Raw genomic sequence first — 27,643 nt, 5'->3', positions numbered from 1 at the left:
ATAAGACAGTAGGACATCAAACTACATTGGCAATATGCAAGTGTAAAAATTCCACAATTGTTGAACTTCAACCCTCCAAAACTCAGATTCTATTGGGAGCCAATAGATGTCTATTGCCCCCCAATAGATGTTTGTAGGGTCAGTTTGCTTTCACAACACGTTGGAAAAACTTGCAACTCAAAACCAAACATGTTAAAATGAAAATAAACATAAAATCAACCGCTGTATTAATGGAAAAGTTAAAATGAAATCAAAATGGATAGAGGAACCGGAAAAAAATTTCAATACAAGTTCTTGAAAAACTTAATCAATTTCTCAGTCAGCAACAATACTCAAGCACCAATCAATGTCAATAATCTTTGAAAGAAAAAATGTTATACTGACCCTAGATAAAATCATCTATTGCTCCCCAATAGCTTGTTACTGCCCCCTAATACAACTAAACAGAATGCTAAAACAATTGACAACTTTACATTTAAATAGGTTTAGTGCAGGTCTTCTTGTTATGCTGGCCCATTTTGCCACATTGGCCGCAACGAATGAGCTTCTTTTCACACTCTCCTCTAGACTTGAACCTCTTGAGCCTAGGCCTCTCGGGCGGCCTCTTTGTGTTCGGAGGAAGTATGAAGTCATTGCTTGCAGATTCCGAAGAAGCCATATCAACATTAGATATTGGATAAATTGGAAAATCATAGCACTTCTTGTAATAATCAACATGAAAATGCTTATCAATAAAAGCATAAACACCATTGAGGCAGCTTGAATTGCAGCGAGACCGTGGCAGCAAGGGAAGCAGTTAATCTGCCATTTTTTACACGAGCATGAAGGAGTACCAAGGTCCACAACATAAGAATACTTTGATCTAACCTCATAAATATTTGTATGGGAGTAATGCACATTGAAACAGCAAGCTTTCTCCATACCTTCTTTCAAACGATCCTCCATAACAGGAGTAAGTTGTGATGTCCAAACCTGAGCTTCGTCTCTCCTTTCACCCATCATCTGCATCACCTTAATCCGAGTTTGATCAAGCATAGTGTAAATTGGCATCTCATGCTCAACAGCAAACCAAGCATTAAAAGATTCAGCTATACTATTAGCCATAATTCCATAACGGCATCTAGGGAAAAATGCACGGCACCAATTTTCAAGAGGCATATCAACAAGAAATGCATCTATAATATCAGCGCCACCAACTTCTCTCAACTCTCTTAAATGGAAACGATATTCCTTTTCAGTACATGAATATGCCAACTCAAAAAACTTCTTTTTAACATCATCTTTCAAAACAGAAGACCATTTACCGTTGTATTTACTCATAAGGTTATGCGCCAAGTGCTTGTAACAGAAAAGATGATGATTACCAGGAAATATCTTATCAAAAGCACTCAACAGTCCAACACCTCGATCACTAATAAACGTAATCACTCTACCATGAGGTTCCAGCAAGCTCTTCAAGTGTTTGAAGAAAAAGGACCAATTAGCATCTGTCTCAGAATCACAGACACACATTGCAAGAGGAAAGAAACCTACAAAAAGAAAAGAAAAAAAGATGCAAGTCTATTGGGGGACAATAGATGTCTATTGGGGGGGCAATAGATGATTGCAACGTGCCGCTCCACATTTTCAACGAAAAGAATCCAAAAAAAATAATAAACATAAAAGAAACAAAAAGGGGAAAGAAAATCACAAGAAAATAAAGGAGTATTGGGGGACAATAGATGCTTATTGGGGGCCAATACATGATTACAGCGTGCCGTTGCACCACTAACAGGAGCATGCCGCTGCAAAGTTTCAACAAAAATAACAATAAAGGAACATAGACATCAGAAAATTACCATGGTTTCCATTCTTTCCGGTTGCACAAAGAATCTGCCCCTTGTAGACACTCTTCCCAAAAGTGCCATCGACATACAACACGGGAAGACAAAATTCAAAGCCTTGAATGCAGCCTGCATAAGCTAGGAAAAGCCTCTGAAACCGATTACTCAATGGATCAACTTCCAAAACAAAAGAAGATCCCGGGTTAGTCTCAAACACAACTTCCCTATACCAAGTTAGCATGTTAAACGAATCAGCCTCAGAACCGTAAATCATTTCCCTAGCCTTTTGCTTTGCTTTCCAAGCAACCTTGTACGATATATCAAACCCATAAGCTGACTTGAACTTGCTGATAATTTTCGTCGGCTTCAATGACAAGTTATAGCTAATGTCCTTTTCAATACATGTCTTGACAATTTTCGATCCCAAAAGCTCATGTTTTTGCTTTCGAAGAACACCTTTGCAAGAGTGGACATTGTCCAACTCACCAATAATAAAGCATCCATTTGCAGGCAATACATAACCACAGACGTTCCACTCACATCCTTCGGTTCCCCAATTGGAACAAACCGCATGAATTCTGTCCCAATCATTTCTAATAAACACAAAGCTGAACCCAACTTCAATAACATACTTTCTGAGCTTGTCTCGAAACTCAGGGGAACTGCCACGAAATTTCTGCCCTACATATTGATTGTAACTAGCCCACTCATTTGACAAGTAAGACTTTTGAACTTCAGTCCTAAATGCCTCAGTGAGGTAATCATCTTCATCCACAATACTAGAGCAGCTATCTTAAAATGAAACAGAAGCTTTGTTGCTGCAACTTACACTATTCTTCAACACCTTAATATCAACGCAATCCAACTTGTAAATCTTCGCACCGCTAAACAGCATCTGGAAATCATCATCATTGCGAAGAAAAAACAATAGAGCATCCAGGAAGCGAATAATGAAGCGCAATACCATCAGTTGCAGAAAATTTGAAGCGTTCACAAATGTATTCAAACAAATGAGCATAGCTCATACATTGATTAATACGAAACATGAAACCTTGTCCACAATGAGTGCACTTAACAGCCAAGGAACTATCCATATTCCTGAAGAAAAAAAAAAAAAAAAAAAAAGCAAAAAACAAAACAAAATCAAACCACTATTGCCCCCCACTAGAGGAGTCTGGAACACCAAAATCACTTCACAAAACATAAACAAGTTACTATAAACAACTATTGATGATCTTCAATAAAAACTAAGCGTATCAAAAAAGAAGAAAAGCAGCTCTGTAAACCATCTATTGACCCCCAATATGGGTCTACTGGGGGGCAATAGACACTTCACAAATACCGAAACGGATCGAACTGTTCTAAAACAGAACCACACAAACTTAGCACAACGAAACAGATCAAACTTAGCACAACAAAGTTATAAGCATGAAAATAGCAAATGGAACCAAATCAAAAATGAAATTCACGCTTTTCGAAAAAGAAAAAAAAAATGGAATTAACGAAACACATACCAAACTTAGTTCAACAATTCGGAAATAACAAAACGCACAGGAAAACAAACTTAGATTCAATGGAGGTGAATAGCAAACATGGATCCAAAAAAAAAATCGAAGAAACGAAATTGAAATCGAAATCGAAGAAACAATTCAAACCGAGCTGAAGCAGAGTTGAAATATAGAGCCACATTGCTTCTTTCTCTCTCCATGCAAGCTTCTCTCTCTTCGTTCTCTCTCTCTCTATCGCGCGAACGAAAGCTTCTCTCTCTTCGTTCGCTCGAAATTTTGAAACACACGGATTTAATTGGGTGGGACGCTGGGTAGTTAAGAAAAGGGCAAAAATGTCAATAAAAAGATGTAAAAATGGAACTTTTGTGTAAAAGGAAATAACTCTTAATTTAGAGTGTTTTGTGTAAGTGAGAATTAAAAAAACTTAATGGGGTAAGTGGAGCATTGATCCTAAAATTAGGGTAAATTGACAAAAACCCTTACGAAAAATACTCATTGTAAAGTTAGTATATCGAAAATGGAAATAGGGAATTTGATAGTTATATGGTTAAATACTGAAAATTTTAGTTATATATTGATTTTGAAGTTAGTAATGTCTATTACTGATTCAAACCGACCGAGGGACCGCACTAAGTTAAAACCAAACTTTGTTCACTGTTTTTCTTATGTTTTTTGCAGTCTACGACTGCACTCTTTCTGCGACAGAAATCAGTTGAGAAAGAAACAGATAGGCGGTCAAGAAACAAGAGCTGAAGGCTCATCTCCTTTGTTCCTTCAAAAACCCAAACCTTGTCTTCATTTCGGTGCCACCGATTGGATTGGCGATGGTCAACAATATATACATTTGAAGGTCAAGTCAGAGCTGGGTTGAAAGTCTGCTATGGATTTGAAAGGCAGCAATAGTAGTAGTAGTATTAAGAAGAGAGAACTGCCGTTTCTGGTTCTCTACGCTGCTGCTTTCTACGCCTTCATCATCCATCGATCGCTTCAACTATCTCGCGGTAACCAACCATACCACCTTCCATCATTCTCAATTTTCAATTTTCAATTTATATCCAATTAATTTTCGTTTCTCTCACACTCAGATCATTATACCAAATTATTGGGCTTGCGGCCTGGATGGCTCACACCTCAATGCCTCAATGTACACACTCTCTCTCTCTCTCTGGATTTAATTTATTTTTTACTTTGATGAACTCATTATGTTTTTTAGTTTCAAATTTAGAGATTAAATGGTCTATTTTTAGGAAAAGCATGACACTTAGAAAGCAATGCAGCTTTTGCTTCTAAATATATCTCATGTTCATGTGTTATCTACTGCATCACCGCGACCATGAATCACCGAACACTAAAACAATATTATCTTTCTGATATACCCCCGTTGTTTTTTTTTTTCCTAGGATGCGTCTGATGCTCAATGGAGAAACTTGCGAGGAAATTTACCTGTTCTCACCATTGTTTTCACAATATTTACGTCAATCGCTCAGTTGTCGAGGGCATATTTTCATTTGAAAGCCAGAGGGATGTCCATTGTTTGGCTTTTGATTTCATTCACGTACCTATCGTATCTGCATGGAGCCTGGTATGTTTTTCATGCTCTATATAGTACTACTTGGATGTTATACTCATGAGGGTGTGAAATTTCGCTGACTTTCTATATGTCTTTCTGGAAGCATCATATTTATCCTCTCAATCGCTTCAGTGAATTTTCTTTTGGTAAAGGTGCGTTCTACAAAAATTGGACTACTTTTTTCTTCCTTCTCTCATTGATGTTTTAAACTTTATAGTTATAGTGCATTATCATATATTTTCTGAGGCTGACTTTGCTTGAACCTTTTTTCTTGTTTAATGAAAACATACCGAATTATAATGACTCAAAAAACAAATGTGATTTCATGTAAAGTTAATTGGCTTAGCAGTTGATATTTTGTGCCCTATATAGCATCAAACTCTTTTTGGTTTATGGAGCTGAAACTTATGTAACTGCAAATTTGACATAACTTTGATTGGGAGAGCGCAATATGTGTTTGCGATGTTTAAGCGTATTCTGTACAATCATCATCTGTTTACTGGTAAAATCTGATGAGAATTTTGTGTGCAATTTGTAGTTTTGCTTGCTCCTCTCTAAAGAAAAAGATACAATTCATTCTTTTGGGTTTTACTATATATTAGTGGATTTCTTTTTCTGCAGATATTTGCTCGAACGAAGTACTTCTCTTTTGTATTCTGGAGTTTCAACATATTCTTTCTTCTCTGCAATCGTATTTATGAAGGATACTCATTCTCCTCATTTGGGTGAGTTTTGTTGGCTAGGTTATTATTTTTATTTTCTTGGGTAATATAAGAACTTCTTTGGGGAGTTGAATTGTAAAAGGTAGTTTGACTTCAAAAGAAGAAAAGAAAAGGAAAAAAAAGAAGAAAAAAAAAGAAGAAGAATTTGTGATTTGATGATGCGTCATATGTCTGCTTACATGTTCTGCTTATCTATTTCAAATAGGGAGCACTGGGCATTTTTGGACAACTTTCGGGGCACCTTTAGATGGCAAATTTGCTTTAACTTTGGTATCTTGCTTTCCTTATAAATGTTTTAGAAATTTTTTATTCCAATTGTCTTGTTTATAACTCAATGTGCAGTGGTGGGTTTAAATATTAGTTATCTACTTTTCATTTCATGTTCATATCTCATACATATATGCATAAAGTGGTGAAGTTATTGACAGACAAAGACTTGCGGATTCACTCCAACACTTTTTGAATCTGAGATTCTTTCCTTAAGGATTCACTCCAACACTTGCGGACATGTGATAGTTACTTAAGTACTCCTTTCCATTTCTTTTAGTAACTAGTTATGTTCTAATGAAAACTAGCATGTTCATCCCTGCTTTTCTTAGGATAAGCAGAATAATTTTAAGATTTAGGTTTTATCAGATTACTGCTGGAAGTTTGAAGCCAATCTCCCTACAAAACTTGTGGTTTGATTAATGTCCATCTCAACTATAACTGTGTGTCAACTGGTCCCCTATGTCCACTTGTAGCTGTGAATGACTTGTGCCAAATTGACTTGCACAATCTAATAATAAATTTATAAGTCCATTGCACATCTGCAAATTTATGCTGATTTCTGTAACTGCGTTGGTAAAATAGTTCAAAAAGGTGAAATTAAGCAGACAGGATATGAGCACAAGCAGATTAATAAGAGAATGAAAATTCAAAGAAAAGAGGAAGTGTTTCACTTGGCACAATGACACAAGTTGCATCCTGTTTTTGTGCAAGTATATATTACTGTAATCCTTACATGGCTCTTTTTCTTGTCTGTGACAGTTGTTTTGCGCATGGTAAGCTTTGGCTATGATTACCATTGGGCTCATCAAGATTCTCGTTTTGACCATGAGGTATATGTCTGTTTTCTTTTGCATCCTGTTTCTCTAGTATGTATTTTGTAGGATCACTTGCAACTACTGTACTGTTACTATGGCTACTTGAAAAATGATGTTACAAATTTCCAATTCTCCAAAGCTTGTGATAGTTGTAATAAATACCTTCAGATAAAATATCTTCAGGAAATGCATTTTTCTGCCACAAAAAGTTTCTTTTAAGCCACATAGGCAACTTATAAAATGAATTTTTCGAGGCAGAAAGATATATCTCCTGGAAAGGTTTTATCCATAAGTATTGACTACGTCTACCCGAAGCAATGGCATTGTGGAGTTTGATAGAGGAGAAATAACTGTTTTTCTTAGAACATTTGGTCTAGTGAGGAGAAACTGAATTGGGGTTTGAAAACCTTAACTCGACAGCACATCAGAGAAGTAAAAGTAAGGTGGTTGAAGAGGCCTCCCGAAGCGGAAATAAATTTCAATTGTGACAAATATAAGTCATTAGGTCCGGGTGGCTTTTCTGTGCAGGTGTTCCAAAGAAATTGGGAAGTTGTAAAAGCGAAGCTGCCAGAAATTTAGGCAGAATTCTATAATAGGGGAAAATGGCAGATTCACTAAAAGTTGGAAATTATAGGCCAATTAGTCTGGTGACAAGTTTGTACATAGTTGGTGCTAAGCCGTTGATTGACCCAGATGGTGATATAACTGTTGGGAGATACTATTTCTTGGGAAGCAGGTGCATATATGAAGGGTAGACAAATTTTGGAAACAGTTTTGGTGGTAAGCGATGCGATTGACGAGAAAACAGGGGTTGGTCTTATAGTCCGTTTATTGGGGAGGCTGCTGTAGTATAAGGTTACATACATTCTAGGATGTCTTGTCTGCAGGTAGCTAATTAGATGTAGCTTTCATTTTCATTGTATCATTTTTTGTGTCAGTAAAATCTGTTTCTTTTCAATAAAAATTTCTTTTAGGAACTACTTATGTGCCAAAAGTGTTTAGTCAGGATACTCTTCTGCCCACTTACAGTTTTGGTCTGAAAGATCAAATCAGGATAATGCTACTTATTTTTATTCCCTCAAACCCTAATGTATAGTTTTCAAGTTCTGTCAATGAGACTTGAGGAGCAGGTAGTGGTTTTTAATTCAGCCCCCGTTTGTTTTCATTGTCCTGGTACTCTGCAGCTTTCTTTAAGTTCTAGGACCCTTTTGTTGTCTTTGAAATATGGTGTCAGTTTCCAGTGCTCATATTCATACTCACCAGTCTACTTTTCTTTCTGGTGTCCTTCACATGCTTGCCAATTACAATGATTATCAATCTAGTATTATCTACAAACTCTAAAATGAATCCCTCATTGATTTATCCATTGGTCCCCTTGATTTCTCATAAACCTTTATACCAGAGAATTCTTCATGTATGCAGATGATCTTGTCAGGTTGTAACCTACTAATTGCTGATCATTATTAGTTGGTGATTGCAGAAACATATTCAGCGTTGCAATATTTGTAGAGCCGGCAAAACTTGTTACCAAGTCTTACAGGTTAGCTAGCTTATTTTTAGGTGAAGTCCAGTATTAGTGTAGATTCTGAATCCTTTTATAACTGTCATCTCATGGGATTCTTTTGTATGTTAATGAATGTGTTCATTCTGCTTAGGAGAGAGGTGTCCAGAGCGACAATTTTTCCTTTATCACATACCTTTCTTATCTGGCATATGCACCTCTTTATCTTGCTGGGCCAATTCTAAGCTTCAATGCCTTTGCTTCACAGGTTCGCCACTTCCAATATTAATAGTGTCTTGATTTCTTCCTTGATCATCAGTGGTCCAGTTATTGCAGTATTAGCAGTCTTTCATGGCTGAACTACTAATATATTATAGTTGAGTAGATTAATGTTTCAGTTCGAGAAGTATTTTGTGGTTGCCTTTTCTTATTTTCCCCCTAAACATAAAGATGGTCAGATGCTAAACACACATAATAACTCAATTCCACTACAAAGCATGAAATACCTGCAATCAGGTTTGAGTTTTCAATGGAATCAACTGCTGATACATCCTTACTACTGTTGAAATTAAACGCTAATAACATGACTCTTGCCCTGTAGAATGCCACTTTTCTGAATATATGATTTTTCGAATTATTTGAAATAGTGCATTTGTTCAGGATTACAATCCCCTAGAAATGCTACTCCTTCCTAGTATGTTATAGCGAAGTCTCATCAATTAACCTCCAGTGTTCTTTCAGCTGGATATTCCTCAAAATAACTATTCAGTTAGAGACACTACTTGGTACGGTTTGCGTTGGGTTTTCAGTCTCCTTCTGATGGAACTAATGACACATCTCTTTTACTACAATGCCTTTGCAATCAGGTGCGTTCCTTAAAAGTTAAAGATACACCATGGATTATGTATTTCATATGTATATATCTATGCAGAGTGGGGTAGAACAACGGTTGGATGACGTGTGTTGAGAAATAATATTTCAACTAAAATTTGGACTACTCATCCAATTGTTGATTTGAAAGTCCTCATTTTAACGTCCTCAATAGAGACTCCCTATATATGTATATATATGGCCAAATAGTATGTGTATCCATAAATACATGTGTGTGTGTGTGTGTGTTCCTTTTTTGAATAATACTTGAATTTATTCAAACTTTTTGTGTACCTATCAGCGGCATGTGGAAACAGTTATATCCCGTAGATGTGTTTATTATTGGATATGGGGTAAGAGATATCCTTACATTATTAAGGTTATTCCTGATTGGAGTTTTAATATGTCAATTATTTTGAGCGGACCATTACTTTTTATTTGTTCGTGCAGAAGAATGGCAACCTTAGTTAGCATGAACTATGAACTACCCAATCCAAAGTATGCGCAATTTCTAATCCAAAAAACCCTAGATATTAAGTCACTTCTAAGAAACAGTTTCTTGTAACCAAACAAAGATGTATACTTGTCTTCCTGAATATAATCTTGTTGTCTTCATATTTTAAAGTATCATGCTGCATACTTGTTTCTTTAGCAATCAGAAGTTCATGATCCATAATTGGATTATCCTATTTAGATACTGCTGCTGGTTAAATATATTATGAATTCAAGGCATCAATAAGTTTCTTTGGATAGTAGAAATCATAGAGTTAGCCAGAGAATAATGTTGACAAAATTAATAGATATAACCATCCTCAATCATTAGATCCCAATGTAATTCCTCTTGGATATAATTTATTTGATTGCTTATCTAAGTAGTGCTGTGTTTTCATCATACTGAAGTATTCTGCTATGTTTGACTATGTTCCTTTGCTATGGAAGTTTCCATTCTAGTTGTTGGGTGGCTCCTTTTGTTTTTTATATTTATTTTTTTGTTTTCAGCCCATACTTTCTTCTGATGGTGCAGGTTTTAAACTTTATGTGGCTAAAGTTCTTTCTGATATGGCGCTATTTCCGGTTCTGGTCACTGGTGTGTATATGTAATATAAATATATTTTTAAACGAATATATATATATATATGTGTGTGTGTGTGTGTGTGTACTTAGTATGTATTATTTTGAGAATTCCAAGGTACTTACCAAAACACAAGATGTATCATGGTTTCTAGCAGTTAATGTTGTGCACTGGGTAAACTTTTACTATTCTGTTTATCTTAGATCTGTGGCATTGAGGTCCCTGAGAATATGCCAAAGTGTGTAAACAATTGCTACAACTTGGAAAGCTTTTGGAAGAACTGGCATGCTTCCTACAACAAATGGCTTGTGAGGTTAAACATTTAACTGTTATGCTTTGAAGTTAACTTGTAATTCTGTTTCTAACTCAGAGATGTCTGTTTTGAAAATTACTGCAATGTTAGGTATTTGTACATACCTCTTGGCGGCTCTCAGAGAAAGCTTCTCAATGTGTGGGTTGTATTCACATTCGTTGCCATTTGGCATGATCTAGAGTGGTAATTCTAGCTGCATTTTTTTTTTTTCCATTGTGATTATGTTTCAGTTTCCTGCAATATGGGAGCAGAACATTGTTGAAATTTGTGTCTTTCTCTATATATTTCGGCTTTCTTTGGCATTAGGAAGCTTCTTTCATGGGCATGGCTGACATGCTTATTCTTTATTCCGGAAATAATCTTCAAATCAGCAGCCTCTGCATTTCAGGTGATTCTTCTTCCTCTTTTTAATCTTGTGGAAATGATCATTCCAATTTCTGCAAGGGGAGTGAAATTGGCACCCTCTTAATTGCAAACCACACCCCTCTCCACTATTTAGAATGTAAAATGTCCTAAGTATCCTTCTCTTCTTTATCAGTTCTCTATCAAGCCAAAGCCTAAAACTAACTGTGTATAGAGCTGAGATTTGTAAGACCATAACAGAGAAACTAATGTCAGAAACCCTTAACAATCATTAATTGTCATCTTCAACAAATATAAATATGGTCATGAAGGTGAGTGAGGCGAGCTGTGGTCACCCATAACCTTCGTCCTTGATGGCTTTAACGACACACCAATATTTCTTGGTTGCCGCTGTCATTCGTGTAGAGGTTGAGAGTTTTTAAGTGCAGTTCTTGCAAATCAGCTTTTTCATGGCTTGGGTGGTGATTTTAGCAATTGTGAATTGTAAGAAGTTGGAAGTGTATTCAAATTCCTGAATGCTTGTTTTGTCATAGTCTCCAATTTTTTGAAATCCAAGGGATATCAAATGCTATAGCCGTTATAGATTTGGCCTTCAGAGTAATGGCAATTCTTTGGATTTTAATTATATATTGCACAATACTAATTAGCCTTGCTTTTGGGGATGAGAAAAGGGAATGTGAGACCTGGTTCAAACCTCTCCAATTTGCTTAATCTTGCTTTGCCGTATAATGTTTTGGTCAAAATTTACTTGGACAAGGATTTACCTACTGAGGCAATTTTGGTAAAGTGGAGAGTAGGTGCGGCTTGTAATTTAGGATGCCAATTGCAGCCCCCATTCTGCAACTCTCATGTAGCCAAACATTTGGCCGTTGGGTTGAAGGGAAGGTAATCTTTGTTTCGTAATAGTTGCGTATCCTTTTATGGTTACTTTTCTAAAAAAAAAAGAAAAAAAAAAGTCCTTTTAAGGTTACAAGTGGAATGGACTCAAACCTTTGATGTACTGTAATCTCACCCAATTTTCCACCTTCACAATTTGAGCGTAACAAAGGGCTCGGAAGAATGAATTCATGTTGCAGCCTCAGTTGTGTATGTTGTATTGAACTTTTACGAGAATAGTTAGTTTAAAGTCCCTAGTCAAAGTCTTTATTTTTGGTTAAAATCACAATGAATTTTTCTTCAGATTCTATGGTTTATTAAGGATCTGTGTGCCTTTCTAACGCGATGATGGTACCCTTTTTTCCCTTTATAATACCAGCATTACCCATATAATACTATCGTTGCAACACGTTTTCTCTTTCCTTTTTTATCTATGTTATTTTATTTTATTTTTTAAGTCTAAACTTTAAAATACCCTCATGGTCCTTTTACATATTGTTTGTCTAAAATTTGTATGTTAGAAAAGACTTCCAAATAAATATTTGATGAATTAAATTATGTAATATATATGCAGGACGGTATGTGAATTTAATCAGTCAACTAGAGCAACTATGATTACCCAAACAGTACCAAAATCAATCACCAGGATGTGTGCTGTTGGTGTATACTTCGAAAAAAACTAGTATATCTAGTGAATTTAATCTTATGGGTGGGATAAAATTTTCAAAGTTTTAGCATTGCTATACCAAGTGAGAAAATGCATAATGAGTTAATATCAATACAATGCATCAGTTTGGTATCTTATTCCTCGTTCCTTTTTGTCTGAAGAACATTACAGTTATAATTTTCTCATATTTTTGTTCAGGCCAAGACTGCTCTTGGGGAGTTTATTGTTCGTGAATTTAGTGCGGCTGCTGGGGCAGTTACAATCACTTGCCTCATGGTCTGTTTTATATGTTTAATGAGCATATAGTATATTTACTGAGACTTTTAAAGTTATACCAGATGATAAACCTATGCTTAGTACTGCTTGACGATCTAGATTTTACTTGAACTCACAAGAAATAATGTCTCTATTTAATAAACTTAAAGCCACAGGGTGCAAACTGAATACCTTTTCAGTCTTTGTTGGATCATAGGCAGAAATACTGAAGGGCAGCGTTGCTATAAGATGCTCTTTTTTTTTTTGTTCCAACGTAGCTCATGATAATTAGCGAGTTGGATCTTCGTGATATCAAATATGCTGTAGTGGGTAAATGAGAATTGAACCTTTGAATTTAATATGTTACTGCTGTGCTAGAAAACAAAATTTGGGCTTAGACAGACTTTCGATGTCTTCTGTGTCTGCGTTTGTCTGTCATGCTGAGAGTTCAAAAGTGAGAACAGAAGATGGAACCATTTGGGATTATTAGAAAGCTACAAGGAACTGCTGCTGTTGGTCATATTGCAGTTTTTGCCTCTATGCTCTGAATTTCACGATTTTGGATGACAAAATATGCAATCTTTCCAAGCTACAGTGACCTTATTTGTTAACAAAAATGAGTAAATGATATGATAATATTAGATTAAAGTGCCAATCCTTGTATTTTATGAATGCTTATTTGTTCGATCTGCACCAGATCTTCTCTTTTAAGACAACCCTTCTCTTTTATGTAGGTTGCAAACCTTGTTGGTTTTGTGATTGGACCATCTGGGATTAGTTGGTTGGTTTCTCAATTCCTTAGCAGAGAAGGTATTTTGAAATTTTATATCCTCTGTTTTTTTTTTTTTTTTGGGTCCAATGAAATATAATATCCTTAAGATCCCAGTTATATATATGTGTGCGTGTGTATTATAAATAATATGTATATATTCTTTGTGCAGGATTGCCGGTCTTGGCCGGCATGCTTTTGACATTTTATGTTGGGACAAAGGTAATTTCATGAAATATTACAAATGCAATGATGAGCATTCATATTTGTTTCTTTTATTTAGTTATTCTGATGGTTTTTAAGTTACTTTGATTGCTTGTCAAATCTGATGGTGGACTAAATTTATATACAGTAAGTAGGAAGCACTGTAGTCTGTATGTGTGTTTGCCCTTTCTATACTTGGCCTGAAGTTGAATTATCTTGCAGCTTATGTTCCACATCCGTGATGCAAAACAAAGTACCCACTAAATTGGCTTCCCACAGGGTTTGACCAATCAGCCCTTCATCTAAATGCTAGTGTGAAAATCACTGGCCATTGAAAAGAAGAACTGGGCTTGAAGTTCCAAACTGGAACTGGTTTGCGCTGAGGACCTTGATTTTGTAGTGAGAGTACATAACTAATGCATAGTGGCGGAAAGAAGTACACGACTGGGAAAGAAATATACTGTTGCTAAAGTATAAAAAGTAACTGATAGGTGAAACTTGTGATTCTAATTATTTTTTGTCAAATTCCTGCTCTGTTGCTGTAACTTCTGATTATTTTGATTTTTAGTTGTATTCTAAGGGTTTTCTACACTACATTTTTGTTTTGGTCTGAAGTCTGTAGTACATTAATTGAGAGTAAAACGCCCAACAAAAGATAGAAAAATTGGCCGTGATTTGATCTAGTGACATAAGTCTTCGTTTTGTAAAGTGTTGACTCGTGGACAAATTGTTTTGTTTTTTCAGTCGTGTAATCCAAAGAAAAAAAAAAGCAGAAAATTAATCAGTAAGGTCAGGACAGACCCTTGTTGGCCAGATCTGTCACTGTTCTTTACCCCTGCAGGTGCTTCAGCTGCAAGAAATTAGAACTGCCCATTAAATTCCTGGAATTCATTATCAGAGTTCCCAGAGGATGCAACTTAGTATCCCCATTTTCAATCAAGTTCACAAGTGCTGCTGAAACATTTTCAAAGGCAAACATGGAGACTAACAGCTACGTGCCGATTGTAGATGAGTACCCTGACGTGTTTCCGGAGGAGCTACCAGGATTACCCCTGGATCGTGAAGTGGAGGTTCCACATTGACCTGGTTCCCGGTACCGAGCCGATCTCGGTACCGCCGTATCGAATGGCACCGGCCAAGATGAGCGAACTGATGTTACAACTAGAGGATCTCGAGAGCAAGGGGTTCATCCGAAAGAGTTCATTACCTTGGGGAGCTCCTATGTTGTTCGCTAAGAAGCATGACGGGACGCTACGTCTATGCGTAGACTATCGACGACTAAACCAAGTAACGATCAAGAACAAGCATCCACTACCAAGGATAGACGAGTTGTTTGACCAACTCGCGGGAGCGATGTTCTTCTCCAAGATCAACCTTCGATTAGGGTATCACCAGTTACGAGTACGCGAGGAGGACATTCCGAAGACCTTCCGAATGCGCTATGAGCACTTTGAGTTTGGTGTCATGCCTTTTGGGCTAACCAATGACCCCGCCGCATTCATGGATCTGATGAACCAAGTGTTTCGACCCTACTTGGATCGGTTCGTGATCGTCTTTATCGACGACATCCTCATCTACTCCAAGACGCATGAGGAGCACACTTTCCATCTCCGCATAGTTCTGCAGACACTTTTGGATCACCAACTCTACGCTAAGAAATCCAAGTGTGACTTCTGGCTCACAGAAGTAAAGTTCCTTGGACATGTCATCTCTACAGCTAGACTTTCAGTGGACCCTTCAAAGGTCGAAGCTGTACTTAATTGGAACAACCGTGGAACGTGACTAAAATCCGCAGTTTTCTTGGATTGGCTAGTTACCACCGCCGCTTTATCCAAGACTTCTCCAAGATCGCTACACCATTGACCATGTTGACAAGGAAAGGCGCAAAGTTTGAGTGGGATGACAAGTGTGAGAATGCTTTCGTGGAGCTTAAGACGAGATTGACGACTGCACTTGTACTAGTTCACTCAAACAATGTTGACTTGTACCAAGTGTACACCGACGCCTCAGGGAACGGACTAGGTTGTGTGCTTATGCAAAATGGCCAAGTCGTGGCCTATGGCTCGAGACAGTTAAAGCCACACGAGAGGAACTAGCCGACTCACGACTTGGAACTGGCTGCTATCGTCTTCGCATTGAAGATCTGGAGGTGCTATCTATATGGCACGCAATTTGAAGTCAACTTGGATCACAAGAGTCTGAAGTACATCTACACTCAGCGTGATCTGAACCTATGCCATGGTAAACATTTTCATCACCACCAAAATTCCATAGCTTAAGATGCAAACAAGATATATAAACCTAAAAACTAGACAAAAGCCAATAATACAATTTCGAGGGCACAGTAAGTCCCAGTAAATTGACAATTTCCAGAATACAGAAGCTGTGCATACACATTAAACACCGAAACTATGAATATGTGATCAAAGTCATTAGGTTTCAATATACTTCAGACTATAAATATGGTAAGCCATTCTAAGAACCTGATACAAAATAAATCAGACACTTAAAACTCGGGTTTGACCTTCACATCTCCATTTGGCAATGTGCTTTGTGCTTGTGCAAGTCGTTTCATTTCCTGTATCAAATGAGAAGAGTTTACAGCCTATAAAGAAACAAGTAAAACACCCATTTAACACATCGAGGAAGGGTAATAATAGTCTTATCAAAATGGAAAAAGCCGATTTCTGCTGGGCGCAGAGTCATAGAAAGGTGACAGATTCATTTACAAAAGTTTACACATTCGGAACAGGGTTGTTTAATAGGGACAATGAACAAAAGAGAAGGGGAGAATGCATGAAGAGGTGCAAAGAAGACTTTCTTCACATAATTTTGACCAAAAAAAGCCTATTAAAGATGCAGACAATCAATTTGATAAAATCCATTTATACCATATTGGCAGATCAATGAAATGCAACTTACAGCAGCTGAAGCAGCACGTATTTCTCTATATGATTCAACTTCATCAGGAAATGCCTGTTCAAGTTCGTCGAGAAGATGTTTGCGCAAACTCTGAAGATGCATGAGAGCAAGATGAATCATGTAACTTCAAACATTGAAATGGAAAAAATAGATGTATAAAAAAATGGATTGAAAATATCAAAGTAAGGTCAAGCTTACCTTGAAGGTATCAGTTTTGCCTTTAGTGATCTGATTTTTGGCGATACAGCTGTTTATGACATCCCTTGTAAATTCATCAGGATTCTTTCCATCGTCAATCAAACTGGGCAAAATCAACAAATCAATTGTAGTCAGAACTGGCCATAAAAGAGAAATATTGAGTTATTAAAAAGAAAATTACAGAAAAAAACTCACTTAAAAACCTCCATAGGAACCTGGATATTGCATTTGTCAGACAACTTAGCCATATTGTCAAGCTCCATAACAAGAGCATTTCTGAGAGGTCAAACCCAATGTGAGAAAGTCTCCTATAGACAATCAAATACTGCGAAAGATATATTCAACTACTCAATTGAGCAGCTCAGGTTGAGGAGAATTACAGGCGCTGGAGGAGGGGGAGCTGAGAGCCGGCATTGAACGAAGAGACAGTGAGGTAGAGCTGGTGAATGAGCCCTAAAGTCTTCTGAATAGAGTTAATGACCTGGTTCAGGTCTTGCTTTGGATCATCCACCCCTGTTGTTCCTGCTGTATCATTGGTTTGAGGGACCAATATCCCATTGCCACCACTCCCACCAATCCCAGCATTTGCATTCATCGATGCATCCATCTCAGACCACTGTTAAGCAATTCAACTGTTAAACATTAAATCCTGTTTAATGATTGAACTTCAGAACTTCCTAAAAAAATAAACAGAATACTAAACACCCAGCTGAAGCAAAGACTTTAGTATATGCTAAACTTTTGGGGACCTTAATATATAAATCTGTATGTTCACTAGTCCTTATTTTACTTAATGAAACCACAACAAGGGTCTTATAAGCCCTTCATGCTCAATCCCATGTGCTTTTCCAACTATATACAGATACAGTTTCAGTTCATTGGGGTAACTAGATACCCAACTTGCTTTGAACCAAGTGGAAACGCTTGTCTTAGTTTCACAAAATCGTGTATGTCATAAAATTCCAATTACGTAGCACCTAAAAGAACAAAGGTAGTTGATGATGCCTATAAATAACTAGCAATGGTACCTGCGCTTTGCCGCAGGATTTGTTGTTGGTAATAATTTACAATAATGAAAGATATAATTGAAAATGACTTTATTATTGATCAAACTGATAAAATATCATATATTACACTAATTGGAATAGTATTTTTGACAAAATTGTCAAAATTGTCAAACAGCTAACACTAACATATATTTTCAAAACAAATTGACAAAGCATTCATTTAATCACAATTAATTAAAGATCAAAACTGCAGATTTGATAGAAGATAGCATTCATATACAGAAATTAAAGATTCATATGTCTGCTATTGAATTACATATTTAAACTCCTTTCAGACTTTCTTCTCCTTTGTTTCTGGTGGAGGTAACAAAATATTGAAGACTCTAGCAGCCAAAACTATTCCAATTAAAGGACCAATCTAATAAACAAAGAAGAGCACCCAAGTATTGTGCCAGTTATTAACATAAGCCCAGCCAAAAGCATTAGCACGGTTCATAGAAGATAAACTGTCAATTCGAGCTCAATTTCAATTACACATGCTCTAGTAGCCGCACAACACCCAAATTCATAAAGAAAAATTGGACCTCAATTTTCAAACTCAAATCTCTTATAAAAACCCAACTTGGTAGAAAATTCAATCATGTTTAATGGAATTCCAATTTGTATGCTGTGATGCGAAAGAATTCCAAACTGAACACAAATTCAAAGCTGGAAAAGTATGAGCTAGCAAAAACCACCAAAAGCATTATTTCTTAATAGCGGATCATCAAATAAACTATTCACTTGATAAACTAACACGGCAAAGATACAATACAGTTTTTTTTTCCCAATCTCCAAATGCCTTCAAATGAAGGTTCACAGATTAAGAACCACGTTCCTTGATCAATTAAGACAAATAAATTTCCAATATTTCAATGTTCAACTTAAGCTGAGTTGGAATCATGCATTTGCAACGTTTTAGAAATGCTCAGAATGTTTAACCAAACATATTTGCAGAAAAAGATTCTCTATCATTTTATATAAAGCTCTAGGATTTTTGACATGAATCAAACATTGATCTTACTATGAATGAGAAAGAGTGAATAAATAAAAATCAAGTTCAAAAATATACCCTGAGATTGGAAATTTTGAAGTGCGCACTCTGCATTTAAAAAACTATTTATACTTGTTAGACCATGATAATTAACTGACAATCTATGCAGAATGGTCCAAAGAATCATAATGAAAAAAAGAACAGAAAAAAGATGGACAGATTCTATAGTTTCTGAAAATCAAAGCAAGAAAACCATAGTAATAGTTTCTGAACAAAGAAGCTTTTTTGTTTTTTGGGTGAGAATTGAAGAGGCCAAACAAAACAGCAATGAAAGTAAACAACCTTAATCTCACTATCCATACTTAAACCCTAAAGCTAATTAGACTCGGCCCGGTTCTTTTCTACTGTTTCCTGCCTCTAATTTTCTACTTAACCCTAGTCAACACTTAATCTCAACATCAGAAATATCACACTCCTGTACAGAACTGAAACCCTAATATACACCACGTTCAAAATTAAACCAAAAAAAAAAGGGTCCATTCTTTTATTACTAATTCTTCTCAGAGGATCAAAAAATTCAACTTGATTGACTAAACATACAGAACCCACTTTTGGGTTTTCTCTGTCCAAAACTCAAAGACTTGAATGAAATTCGTATAGTTTCTTAGCTTTTCCAAACAAATCAAACACACCATCGACGAAGAACGATTCAATATAAATAAAACTGAAGCTATATTTACAGACACACACACACATGAGTTAGAGGGAAGGGAAGTGGACCTGGGAGGTGGATCTTCAACAATGGCGATGATGGTCTGAGAAGCAAGCAAGAGTTTTGAGATTCGAAACTCAAATCCGAATTGGCTGCACAAAATTGGGAGACCATGGAATTTACAAACCCAAACACAAAAACATCAAATAAATTTCTTTTCCATTCCTCTACTACATATTATTGGAATTAAATCAAAACCCATAATCAAGATTTCATTTTTCCTATTCCTTCACTTAGCTTCTAACCAAACAGAGCTCCACACACAATCAAAACCCCGAAACAGATTGAAGATAAAGCCGTAGCAAATGAAAACAATCCGAAAAATCAAAACTATTTGAACCCGATAATAATGATGGCAATAGTGATTTGAATCAAAATAAGCAATTGATGGTAGGGTTTTTCGAAGGCTACCCTGTCTGCTCGACTCTCTCTGAAACGGGTTTTGATTGGAAATAGCAGAAGAAAAGATGGGCTGGGATGATGTGATAGATAGATCCACGCTGGCAGTTGTTTATTATATTGGCACCCACCTTTATAATCAAAGGAACCAAAACAAAAGGCTTAAAGAAGTTGATGAAAATCAGAAGCAAAATTCCAAGAAGAGCACAATATGAATTCATCAACCATATTGCTTAGTACAGAGAAATTAAACTCATCGATCATCTCTAGGATATTTACAGTAGCAAACTCCTAAATCATCATCATCATCACTATCTTTTGCCGATGGACAATTGGGTTATAGTTTCTGGTAATTAATCAATGAATTAGAAGCTGGTTGTATCCGAAACAGGGGTGAGGAGACAAAGGAGGCACACTGAAAATTCCTCAGAAGAACCAAACTTTCGAATCAAATAGTGGACACCCAAAACCTAATCGAACCAATCAGCCCCCACTCTCTGTCAACTCAGCTCAGAAATCAAAGAAACCGATCAAATTAAACAGACCCAGAACAAAAGTTCAGAGTGATCATATTTTTCAGAAAAGCCGAGAAGGGTAAAGCTCTAAAGGATCCAAATTTACCTGGAAGTTTGCCTTGGCTGAAAATAAAAAAAACATTGGAAATTTATGTGAACTGAGAAAGCAAACAAATTAGGAAACTGGGATTGAAACCTTCCAGTTCAAACTCCAGAGCTCCAAATTCTCAAAGAAAAAACGGGAAGAGATTCTTGCTTTCGTTTTCAGAATTCGATTCAAACCCAATACATCTCCGAAAAGTACAAAATCAAACAAAATGAAATTCATCCCCACAGAAAGAACCCCTACAATTTTATTTGTTCAAAAAATAAAATTCGTTTTTAAGTTTGAAGAAGGTCAAAATTAGGTTACCTGGTTGTTGCGCTCCCGGTGGTGAAGTTGCTCTGCTGCGATCAACGGAATCAGGATTTTCTGCTGTTAAATATATGCTTATTTTTCCTTCTACCATGTGTCTAACTTTTTTATTTATAACAACATGTAGTAACCATCACTCTGAGTTTCACCTCCCACTAGTTTGTGTTCAACAATTTCTAGGGCTAATCCTGACATTATAGAGGTCTCAGACGAATAATTAAAATGTGACCTCATGAATGGTGTTCGATCAACCAAATTTTTTTTATTCAATAATAAAATTTGATTTTCATATAGTATTTTGTTACATCTATATTGTTTTCTTAAATTATAAAGGGCAAAATAAATTAAACTCATATACATTAGTAACAATAAAAAAGAAAAGGAACCAAAGTTGATTTTACCAAAAGAAACCAGAAAAATAAAAGAAGAGTAAAGTTAACCAAAGAAAAAATAAAATAAAAAAAGAAGCAAAGTGAATTGAACAAGCTAAGAATCCTCGGTGGGGTGGCTTATAAAATAGGCCACTAGGTTCCCCACCAACTGAACTACAACGACCAATGACGTAACATGTGCGAAGTCTATATTTAAAAAAAAAAAAAAAAAATTGACGGAGGCCCGCCGCCTCAGGCGCCCTCAGGGCCGGCCTTGACAGCTTGGAAGGGTTTTCAAGTTTGTACACTTGCCCTCTTCCACAATCTGACTTTAAATGGAATATTCACGTGAACTTCAATCTGAGACTTTAAATGAAATATTCACGGGGGCAGGAGTGAAATCATTTGATCCTTTTTTTTAAAAAAAAAAAAAAAAACTTCAGTCTGAAAAATGATCAAAAAATAAAAACAAAAATGATGTGAGTCGAACTCATGACGTTCCTACTTAAAAAAAAAAGAGACTAATATCACTAAATTAAATTAAATAGTAGTAGACACGTGTCCATTACTCATACTAAAAGGGCCAAAGAAACACTGCAATCCTCTTCTTCATCCCAGTTGTTCCCTTGTTGTGGTTTTGTACCTCAATCCCGATTAAAAAAAAAAAAAAAAACTTAGTTTGTTGGAATCAAACTCACAATGTCTTACTTATGAAAGAAAGACTTATATTACCAAACTAGAGTAAAAGATACAGTAGGCATTTTCTAGAAGAAGAAAAAATGTTTAAAAAGTGAAAAAAGATTAAAAAAAATAAAAATCGGAACGACGTCGTTTTGGTACCCCCCCCCGCTGTGGTTTTGTACAAGAATCTACAGAGGACTTTTTGGGCCCAAAAAAAAAAAGAAAAGGTTTATAGATTTTTTATTTTGGGACCAGTCATCTCGTTTCAAGCCCCACCGCCGCGACTTGGAGACTTGGAGCACAGAGCACTCCCGAGACAGACCCGACTCGCCGATTCGGCAACTCCGTGCCTCCTCTCCAGGTGTCTCACCATCTCTCTCTCCCTCTCCGTCTTCTTCTCCTCCCCTTCTAGAGTTCTAGTCTTCTTCTCTGAAGTTGTGAGTTTTAATTAGTAAATAATCGATTTCCATTTGATATTGTCTTCCATTTAATCTGTATCAGTTCTGAGTTTTGTTGGTTTTTAACTAAGGTAATGCCGTAATGTTATAGTTGAAATGGTAATGGCCAATGGGGGTTCGATTTCGGTTGGTGGTTCTGATGTTGTTAAAGACTCAAAATGATATAATTGCTTGGCCTATGGATACTGATTAACTGATGGTATATTGATCTTGATGTTGATTACTTGATTTTAATTAAGGTAATGATACTGATTGGGTAGTTAGATTACTTGGTTTCCATTTAATTTAATGTTGATTTCTTCTTCAATTGCAGTATGATTCATGAGGAGAAGGGCTCAGACCTCAGAAGCAGAGGGCCACAATTCCTTTGAGAAACCTTGAAAAAAAATAAAGGTAATACCGTCATTAAATATTTATATCTTGCTATTTTGATAAATGTATTGGCATAATGGCATTGCTCTCATAATTGTAATTTTAGGTGTTACATATATTTGAATTTTTTTTTCCTTCACTTTATTAAGAAGTCCGAGCCCCACCGAACTTAGAATCCTGGATCCGCCTCTGGACTAAGGGCAACAATGGCGGCGGAATGGATTTGCAGAGCACTTCGAGACGGAGCTTTGGAAGGCGAGCACGCGCCGGCTCTTACAATAAAGGACTTCATGGCCTCACCTCTAGGCTTCGACGTCTTCACTCACTTCCTCTCTCATCACTCCACCAATATCTCTGCCGGCAAATCTCAATCGCGGTTTGTTCCTCTCCTCTAATACTACGCCGTTTTGTCTTCTCTTCTCTTCTCTTCTCATTGATTTTGATTTGCAGAGGTCTCGTGCTTGTCGCGTTTTCTCGGAGTCCCTCGTTTTACTTGGACTTGTTGAGCAAGAGGGGACTTCCTATTGCTTCGTCTCACCACTGGTCAGTAACTTCATATTGCTTCGTTTCACCACTAGGAATAAACATCTTCAGTAGATTTTTTTTTTCTTTACTAAGCTTTGGTTTTGTTTACCTATAATCATTGAACATGTTATTGCTAATAGGAAACAGAAGTTTGGACCAAAAAGAGCAATTTTTCATGTATTTCAATTAGGAGTGTTGATTATGTATGTATAGGTAATGTATATGGACGTCTAGACTGAATTAGAATTAGCATTGCAGGATTCGGATTCTTGATTATTACACGGATCCTCTTGGTTGGAAGGATCAGATGGGGCAGTGTGGGAGTGCGACCAAACTCTCTTATGACATAGCTAGTATTTGTGGGAATGTGAAGGATGTGGATAGTCTCTTCTCTTTGATTATTTCACTTGGAAGAGGTATTTTTCGGTGCCTATTGAGATTCCACATACTTTGTCAGATGATTTGTACAAATAAGTTTTAGCATGTAATTCTGGTTTTTCTCTTTTGGGATTTATGCTTGCAGGATTTGTTGTACAAGGGAAAGTTCGCTTTTGTGTTGCAATAGACTCAGTAAGTAGCATTTGTAATTTTGAATGTAATCAAAGGTTGCCCCTCCATTTAAGCCCTCAATGTCAATTTGGCTGGAAAAAAGTTAGATGTGAATGCTGGTACTTTGGAGTTGATGCACAGAAATATGTCCTTGTATGATTGATGCCTATTAATTAGCTCTAGTTACATTTGCTAGAGTATCCATATGTGCTTAAAAGCCCAAGAGTGGTTTAAGGTTGCATATATAAATTAATAAATATATACGATTTAGAGAGGCTTTTTTTTTTTTTCTTCTTAATGATGTGCTGAATATTTTATGCTGGCAACTAGTTCTTCTTTCAGTATGTTTATTTCAGGCCAAACTGAATAGAAAAGTATGTCTTCGTTTTCTGCTTTCTCTCACTCTAACCCACTTTGCTTTCTGTATTTTTTTTTTTTTCCTTTCTTTTCCAGGTAAATGAAATGTTAAGATATGCATCCTTGTCATCAGTTGCTGGCCTTATAAGCAGTCTTCGTTGCTGTGGTATATATATTTTATTTGTTCCTTATTCTTTTCTAATTGACATTGATTGCTTTTCTCTACGCTTACTGTGTTCTTTTTTTTTTTTTTGGGAGCCAACTCTAGGCTTACTTCCTAATGGGAATTTTATGCTGCAGCATTACATCTATTTTGCCCCAAGTTCTTAGCTCATACTAGAAAACCGTAACTTTGTAACTTTCTGAATGATCTAAATAATACTTTTGGTGTCTGATATAAATTGCCTCATGCCTTTTAGATTTATTGAAAATTATGTTTTACTTGTATAACAAATCTCCTGGGGTTTCTGAGTCACTTTTATTTTACGCTAGCAGATCAGATTTCAAGCATCTTTTGGTTTTGTCATGCTGATCTTTGTGAAGAAAGGGCAACTTCTACTCTTGAATATATGTCATCTATGGTGGCCAGCATTGAGCCATTAATCCAGTTTGCAAATGGACAAAGAAGTAATTCAGAGAATCTTTCTTTACTTGATCAAAATTTTACTAGAGGGAAACTTCATCTCCGGTGCAAGCGGAGAAATGGACGTGTACGAGTGATGGTAATCTCTCCTTCTCTCTCTTTCTCTCCCTCCGTCCCATCCCTTCTCCGTCCCTCTTAGTGAGTGTAGACAATTTTATTCTGATTAGAGAAGTTGGTAAATAATTTTTTCTTTTCTTTTTGGTCAGTATTGGTGAACTAATATGAGTCGTTTAAATTTGTATTCACAATTCAGTTTGAAGAAATTCACCTTGGGCAGTCAGGCATCAACTTTACATCCACTTCATTTGAAGATGGAGTAATCAATCAAGGTCTTGTTCCCAAGGTACCTGTTTATTGTTATGTTGATTCTATCTCTATGGAAAACACTTTCTCTGTTGGAACTGATCACTTTTTAACTGATTGTTTTTGGTAATGATAAGATATTCCTTCAATTTTGATAGATGGTGAATTGGTGATATTATAAGTTATTCACTCAATCCATTCAGATTTAAATTAGATAATGACAAATTTATCAAACAAACTGTGTCTGGGTTTATACAGATAATAACTTGCACGCACCACATGTAGTTTATGCATAGATTTGATATCACTCGTCTGTATTTTCATTTAGTTTTGAAAAGGATGTTCTAATTCTAATAATACTGAATAACAATTCTGTGTTGCGCGCGCACACAAACAAAATTATGTGAGTTCTGAAACAATTTTCATTCTATTGTCTAAGAAATGATCATTTTGTTGGTGATTTAGTCTTATTATATGGCTTTGCTACAGGTGCAATTTAGTCTACAACTATCAGAGAAAGAGCTAAAGGATAGGGCTAATGTTGTACTTCCATTTGAACACCAAGGTGTGAAACCATCAATGGATAGTGTCATTTTGTACTTCCATTCAAAATTCAGAACTTTGTTATAAGTCTTTTCTTTTATCACCATATTTGTGATAATCCAAAAACAAACTTTTCCTTGCAGGAAATGGTAAACCTGTACAAATTTATGATGGGCGAAAATCTCTTACGGATAGCAAGTATGAGGTAGCTCCCATACCAAACGGGATTTCAGATATAGATAAGGAGTCTGGCAAGGGAGAAATAATATATTTTCGCGATTCAGAAGATGAAATGCCAGATTCTGATGAGGACCCTGATGATGATTTGGACATATAGTGTTTTCCCATTCGCAATGGTGGTCAATGGTAAATTGATTCTCTCTATGACATTGTTTGCATCTTTTGTTTTGACAGCCCTCTTAAAATATCTTCTAAATCAACTGATTATAATTTTCAGAATACACAAACTATTCAAGTTCAATGTTCTTGTCTGGGAATAATCTGGGTGACCGTGTATGATTTGGATCTTGCATTTCATGTTATTTAAGAAATTAGGTTCTCCAAATTATCATTTATTTTTAATTAAGTGGAAAGAAAAATGTAAGCGATAATGGGAGCTCACAACTCCAGAAAGTTGAATATTGAAAATTAATTAGCAGAAGCAGAAGCATTTGTAATAAAAAGATGGAAGCTTACAAAAATTTTCCTCATTTGTGTCCTTGATCTCTGATTTGTGGATCCATTTTATGATAGGTTTTTCAATGATCTTATAATCTACTGGGATTTTGGAGTTCTTTTTGGAGGAATGTTCAACTTGATCATAAGCTGAATTGTTGTTGGTCTATGACTAGGTGCTCTGCAGCTTCATCATCAGTTCATTTGCCAACAATCTGTTCTCGAGCGATATTTCATAATACTTCTGTCTACACATTGGGCTTTTTGTATCCTGGTGTCTCATTCATGATTGAGAACCGACTCATTGCGGCTCCTGTTTATTGATCAGCGGAATTTATTTCAATGCTGGCTGCTACAAGTTTGTGTCATTCAGGCCATGGGTTTCATGATGATTGATGTATATATGTGTTTGAATTGAGTGTCTCTAACCCATTTACATGTTGTGATGTTCCCATAGACCCTCATTGTTGTTCAATTGACTAATGGAAGGCCGATGTTATTTGTGATCTTTGCAAGGGTTAAATAGAAATCAGTTTTACTATATTTGTTCTTTTGGTTAGGTTAAGGGATTTGATTTTGTCGATTCCTTTATTTTTTTGGTAGAAACGATAACTTTATTGGTAAAGTTTGTAACACCACAAAGAAACTTGTCATTGCGTTTGCCTTGAAAAAATGAGTTTCTCACACAGAATTAGTTACATACGCTCAATATGTTTACCTCATTAGTAATTGATCAAAAGAATTATATATCTAACGATAAAAGAAATTATATTTAAGTTGAGTTTTGTATTTTACCGTTGAATTTACAACCAAGTGTAATTTCCTTGGTCAGCTATGACCAGGTGCACGGTGCACACCACTATTTGTATAGATGGATGTTAAACCCGCTGTAATTCAATGTCACTATTTGTATAGATGGGTTGTTCATATAGGTATAAGGTTTCAACCTTAGAACAGAGGTGTGACTTCATTTATTTCTGACGAATATGAGCATAAAATTGAATGCGTTGATGTCGCTGAAGTAACGGCTAAAGTTACTTCTAGATTCTGTAATCCTTGCCTGAATACCATAAATCTCGAACTCATGGTAAATAATTATTTTCTTATAGAAAAGCCTGGCAAGGAAAGGTAAATAAGAGTATGGGATTGACCGAATAACAACTTATATAAGACTACTAGTAGCTTTCTTCCATAAAATGAATTATCCAACAAAACAACATAGCGCTACCTAAATATGCACCATAAGGTTAAAATTACATAAACAAAAGACATCTGAAGTAGAAACTACCATACTGAAAATGAAGTAA

The 27,643-nt window shown here is 36.2% G+C and overlaps 4 protein-coding genes across 14 annotated transcripts; 2 read left to right on the top strand and 2 right to left on the bottom strand.

Annotated features, from left to right (window-relative positions):
• Nucleotides 1–475: 475 nt before the first annotated feature.
• LOC133716322 (uncharacterized) lies at nt 476–2,917 on the bottom strand. The gene is made up of 4 exons (XM_062143031.1): nt 2,788–2,917; nt 1,839–2,615; nt 868–1,529; nt 476–724 (listed from the first exon to the last, which is right to left on the bottom strand). Exons 1-4 carry the CDS (start codon nt 2,915–2,917, stop codon nt 476–478), a joined length of 1,818 nt encoding a protein of 605 aa, XP_061999015.1.
• A 1,039-nt stretch (nt 2,918–3,956) lies between these two features.
• On the top strand, nt 3,957–14,281 carry LOC133713496 (membrane-bound O-acyltransferase gup1). Of its 2 annotated transcripts, XM_062139539.1 has the most exons (19): nt 3,957–4,332; nt 4,417–4,475; nt 4,732–4,913; nt 5,005–5,053; nt 5,523–5,626; nt 5,829–5,893; nt 6,653–6,723; nt 8,189–8,248; nt 8,364–8,477; nt 8,951–9,075; nt 9,381–9,432; nt 10,104–10,166; nt 10,355–10,464; nt 10,555–10,647; nt 10,771–10,852; nt 12,569–12,646; nt 13,360–13,435; nt 13,567–13,616; nt 13,821–14,281. In XM_062139539.1, exons 1-19 carry the CDS (start codon nt 4,212–4,214, stop codon nt 13,860–13,862), a joined length of 1,596 nt encoding a protein of 531 aa, XP_061995523.1. In that variant the 5' UTR covers nt 3,957–4,211; the 3' UTR covers nt 13,863–14,281. The 2 variants fall into 2 exon arrangements, with proteins under 2 accessions (XP_061995523.1, XP_061995524.1); XM_062139540.1 differs by lacking the exon at nt 5,005–5,053 and having other exon boundaries at nt 4,251–4,332.
• Nucleotides 14,282–15,921: 1,640 nt separating this feature from the next.
• LOC133713494 (mediator of RNA polymerase II transcription subunit 10b) lies at nt 15,922–21,015 on the bottom strand. 7 transcript variants are annotated; one of them, XM_062139534.1, is made up of 9 exons: nt 20,857–21,014; nt 19,942–20,060; nt 19,539–19,622; nt 18,837–18,866; nt 17,099–17,334; nt 16,914–16,994; nt 16,719–16,821; nt 16,521–16,610; nt 15,922–16,203 (listed from the first exon to the last, which is right to left on the bottom strand). In XM_062139534.1, the coding sequence occupies exons 5-9, from the start codon at nt 17,323–17,325 to the stop codon at nt 16,105–16,107; spliced, it is 600 nt and encodes a 199-aa protein (XP_061995518.1). In that variant the 5' UTR covers nt 17,326–17,334; nt 18,837–18,866; nt 19,539–19,622; nt 19,942–20,060; nt 20,857–21,014; the 3' UTR covers nt 15,922–16,104. The 7 variants fall into 7 exon arrangements, with proteins under 7 accessions (XP_061995518.1, XP_061995520.1, XP_061995519.1 ...); XM_062139536.1 differs by lacking the exon at nt 19,942–20,060 and having other exon boundaries at nt 20,857–21,015; XM_062139535.1 differs by lacking the exon at nt 18,837–18,866 and having other exon boundaries at nt 17,099–17,350.
• Nucleotides 21,016–22,129: 1,114 nt separating this feature from the next.
• Nucleotides 22,130–26,844, top strand: LOC133717741 (elongator complex protein 5). 4 transcript variants are annotated; one of them, XM_062144461.1, is made up of 12 exons: nt 22,130–22,272; nt 22,683–22,762; nt 22,891–23,117; nt 23,192–23,284; nt 23,525–23,682; nt 23,790–23,836; nt 24,269–24,338; nt 24,665–24,894; nt 25,069–25,158; nt 25,608–25,683; nt 25,805–26,027; nt 26,415–26,844. In XM_062144461.1, exons 3-11 carry the CDS (start codon nt 22,948–22,950, stop codon nt 25,996–25,998), a joined length of 1,128 nt encoding a protein of 375 aa, XP_062000445.1. In that variant the 5' UTR covers nt 22,130–22,272; nt 22,683–22,762; nt 22,891–22,947; the 3' UTR covers nt 25,999–26,027; nt 26,415–26,844. The 4 variants fall into 4 exon arrangements, with proteins under 4 accessions (XP_062000445.1, XP_062000444.1, XP_062000447.1 ...); XM_062144460.1 differs by having other exon boundaries at nt 22,131–22,272; nt 26,513–26,844; XM_062144463.1 differs by having other exon boundaries at nt 22,133–22,272; nt 24,668–24,894; nt 26,513–26,844.
• The last annotated feature ends 799 nt before the right edge of the window (nt 26,845–27,643 follow it).

This window comes from Rosa rugosa, chromosome 6, assembly GCF_958449725.1.
Source record: "Rosa rugosa chromosome 6, drRosRugo1.1, whole genome shotgun sequence".
Classification (NCBI taxonomy): Eukaryota; Viridiplantae; Streptophyta; class Magnoliopsida; order Rosales; family Rosaceae; genus Rosa; species Rosa rugosa.
The sequence above is the reverse complement of the archived record's forward strand: the minus strand, read 5'-3'. Positions and strand labels throughout refer to the sequence as shown.

Excerpts from the sequence above, each read along its gene's own strand:
- LOC133717741 (XM_062144461.1), top strand. The coding sequence starts at position 22,948 with ATGGCGGCGGAATGGATTTGCAGAGCACTTCGAGACGGAGCTTTGGAA. Across the intron at positions 23,837-24,268 it reads TTTGTGTTGCAATAGACTCA|GTAAATGAAATGTTAAGATA; the intron begins GTAAGTAGCATT and ends TTTCTTTTCCAG. Across the intron at positions 25,159-25,607 it reads ATCAAGGTCTTGTTCCCAAG|GTGCAATTTAGTCTACAACT; the intron begins GTACCTGTTTAT and ends GCTTTGCTACAG.
- LOC133716322 (XM_062143031.1), bottom strand. The coding sequence starts at position 2,917 with ATGGATAGTTCCTTGGCTGTTAAGTGCACTCATTGTGGACAAGGTTTC. Across the intron at positions 2,616-2,787 it reads CAAATTTTCTGCAACTGATG|ATAGCTGCTCTAGTATTGTG; the intron begins GTATTGCGCTTC and ends TTTCATTTTAAG. Across the intron at positions 1,530-1,838 it reads CGGAAAGAATGGAAACCATG|GTTTCTTTCCTCTTGCAATG; the intron begins GTAATTTTCTGA and ends TTCTTTTTGTAG.
- LOC133713494 (XM_062139536.1), bottom strand. The coding sequence starts at position 17,325 with ATGGATGCATCGATGAATGCAAATGCTGGGATTGGTGGGAGTGGTGGC. Across the intron at positions 16,822-16,913 it reads GTTCCTATGGAGGTTTTTAA|TTTGATTGACGATGGAAAGA; the intron begins GTGAGTTTTTTT and ends GATTTTGCCCAG. Across the intron at positions 16,611-16,718 it reads GCAAAACTGATACCTTCAAG|AGTTTGCGCAAACATCTTCT; the intron begins GTAAGCTTGACC and ends ATGCATCTTCAG.
- LOC133713496 (XM_062139539.1), top strand. The coding sequence starts at position 4,212 with ATGGATTTGAAAGGCAGCAATAGTAGTAGTAGTATTAAGAAGAGAGAA. Across the intron at positions 5,054-5,522 it reads TGAATTTTCTTTTGGTAAAG|ATATTTGCTCGAACGAAGTA; the intron begins GTGCGTTCTACA and ends CTTTTTCTGCAG. Across the intron at positions 9,076-9,380 it reads TACAATGCCTTTGCAATCAG|CGGCATGTGGAAACAGTTAT; the intron begins GTGCGTTCCTTA and ends TGTACCTATCAG.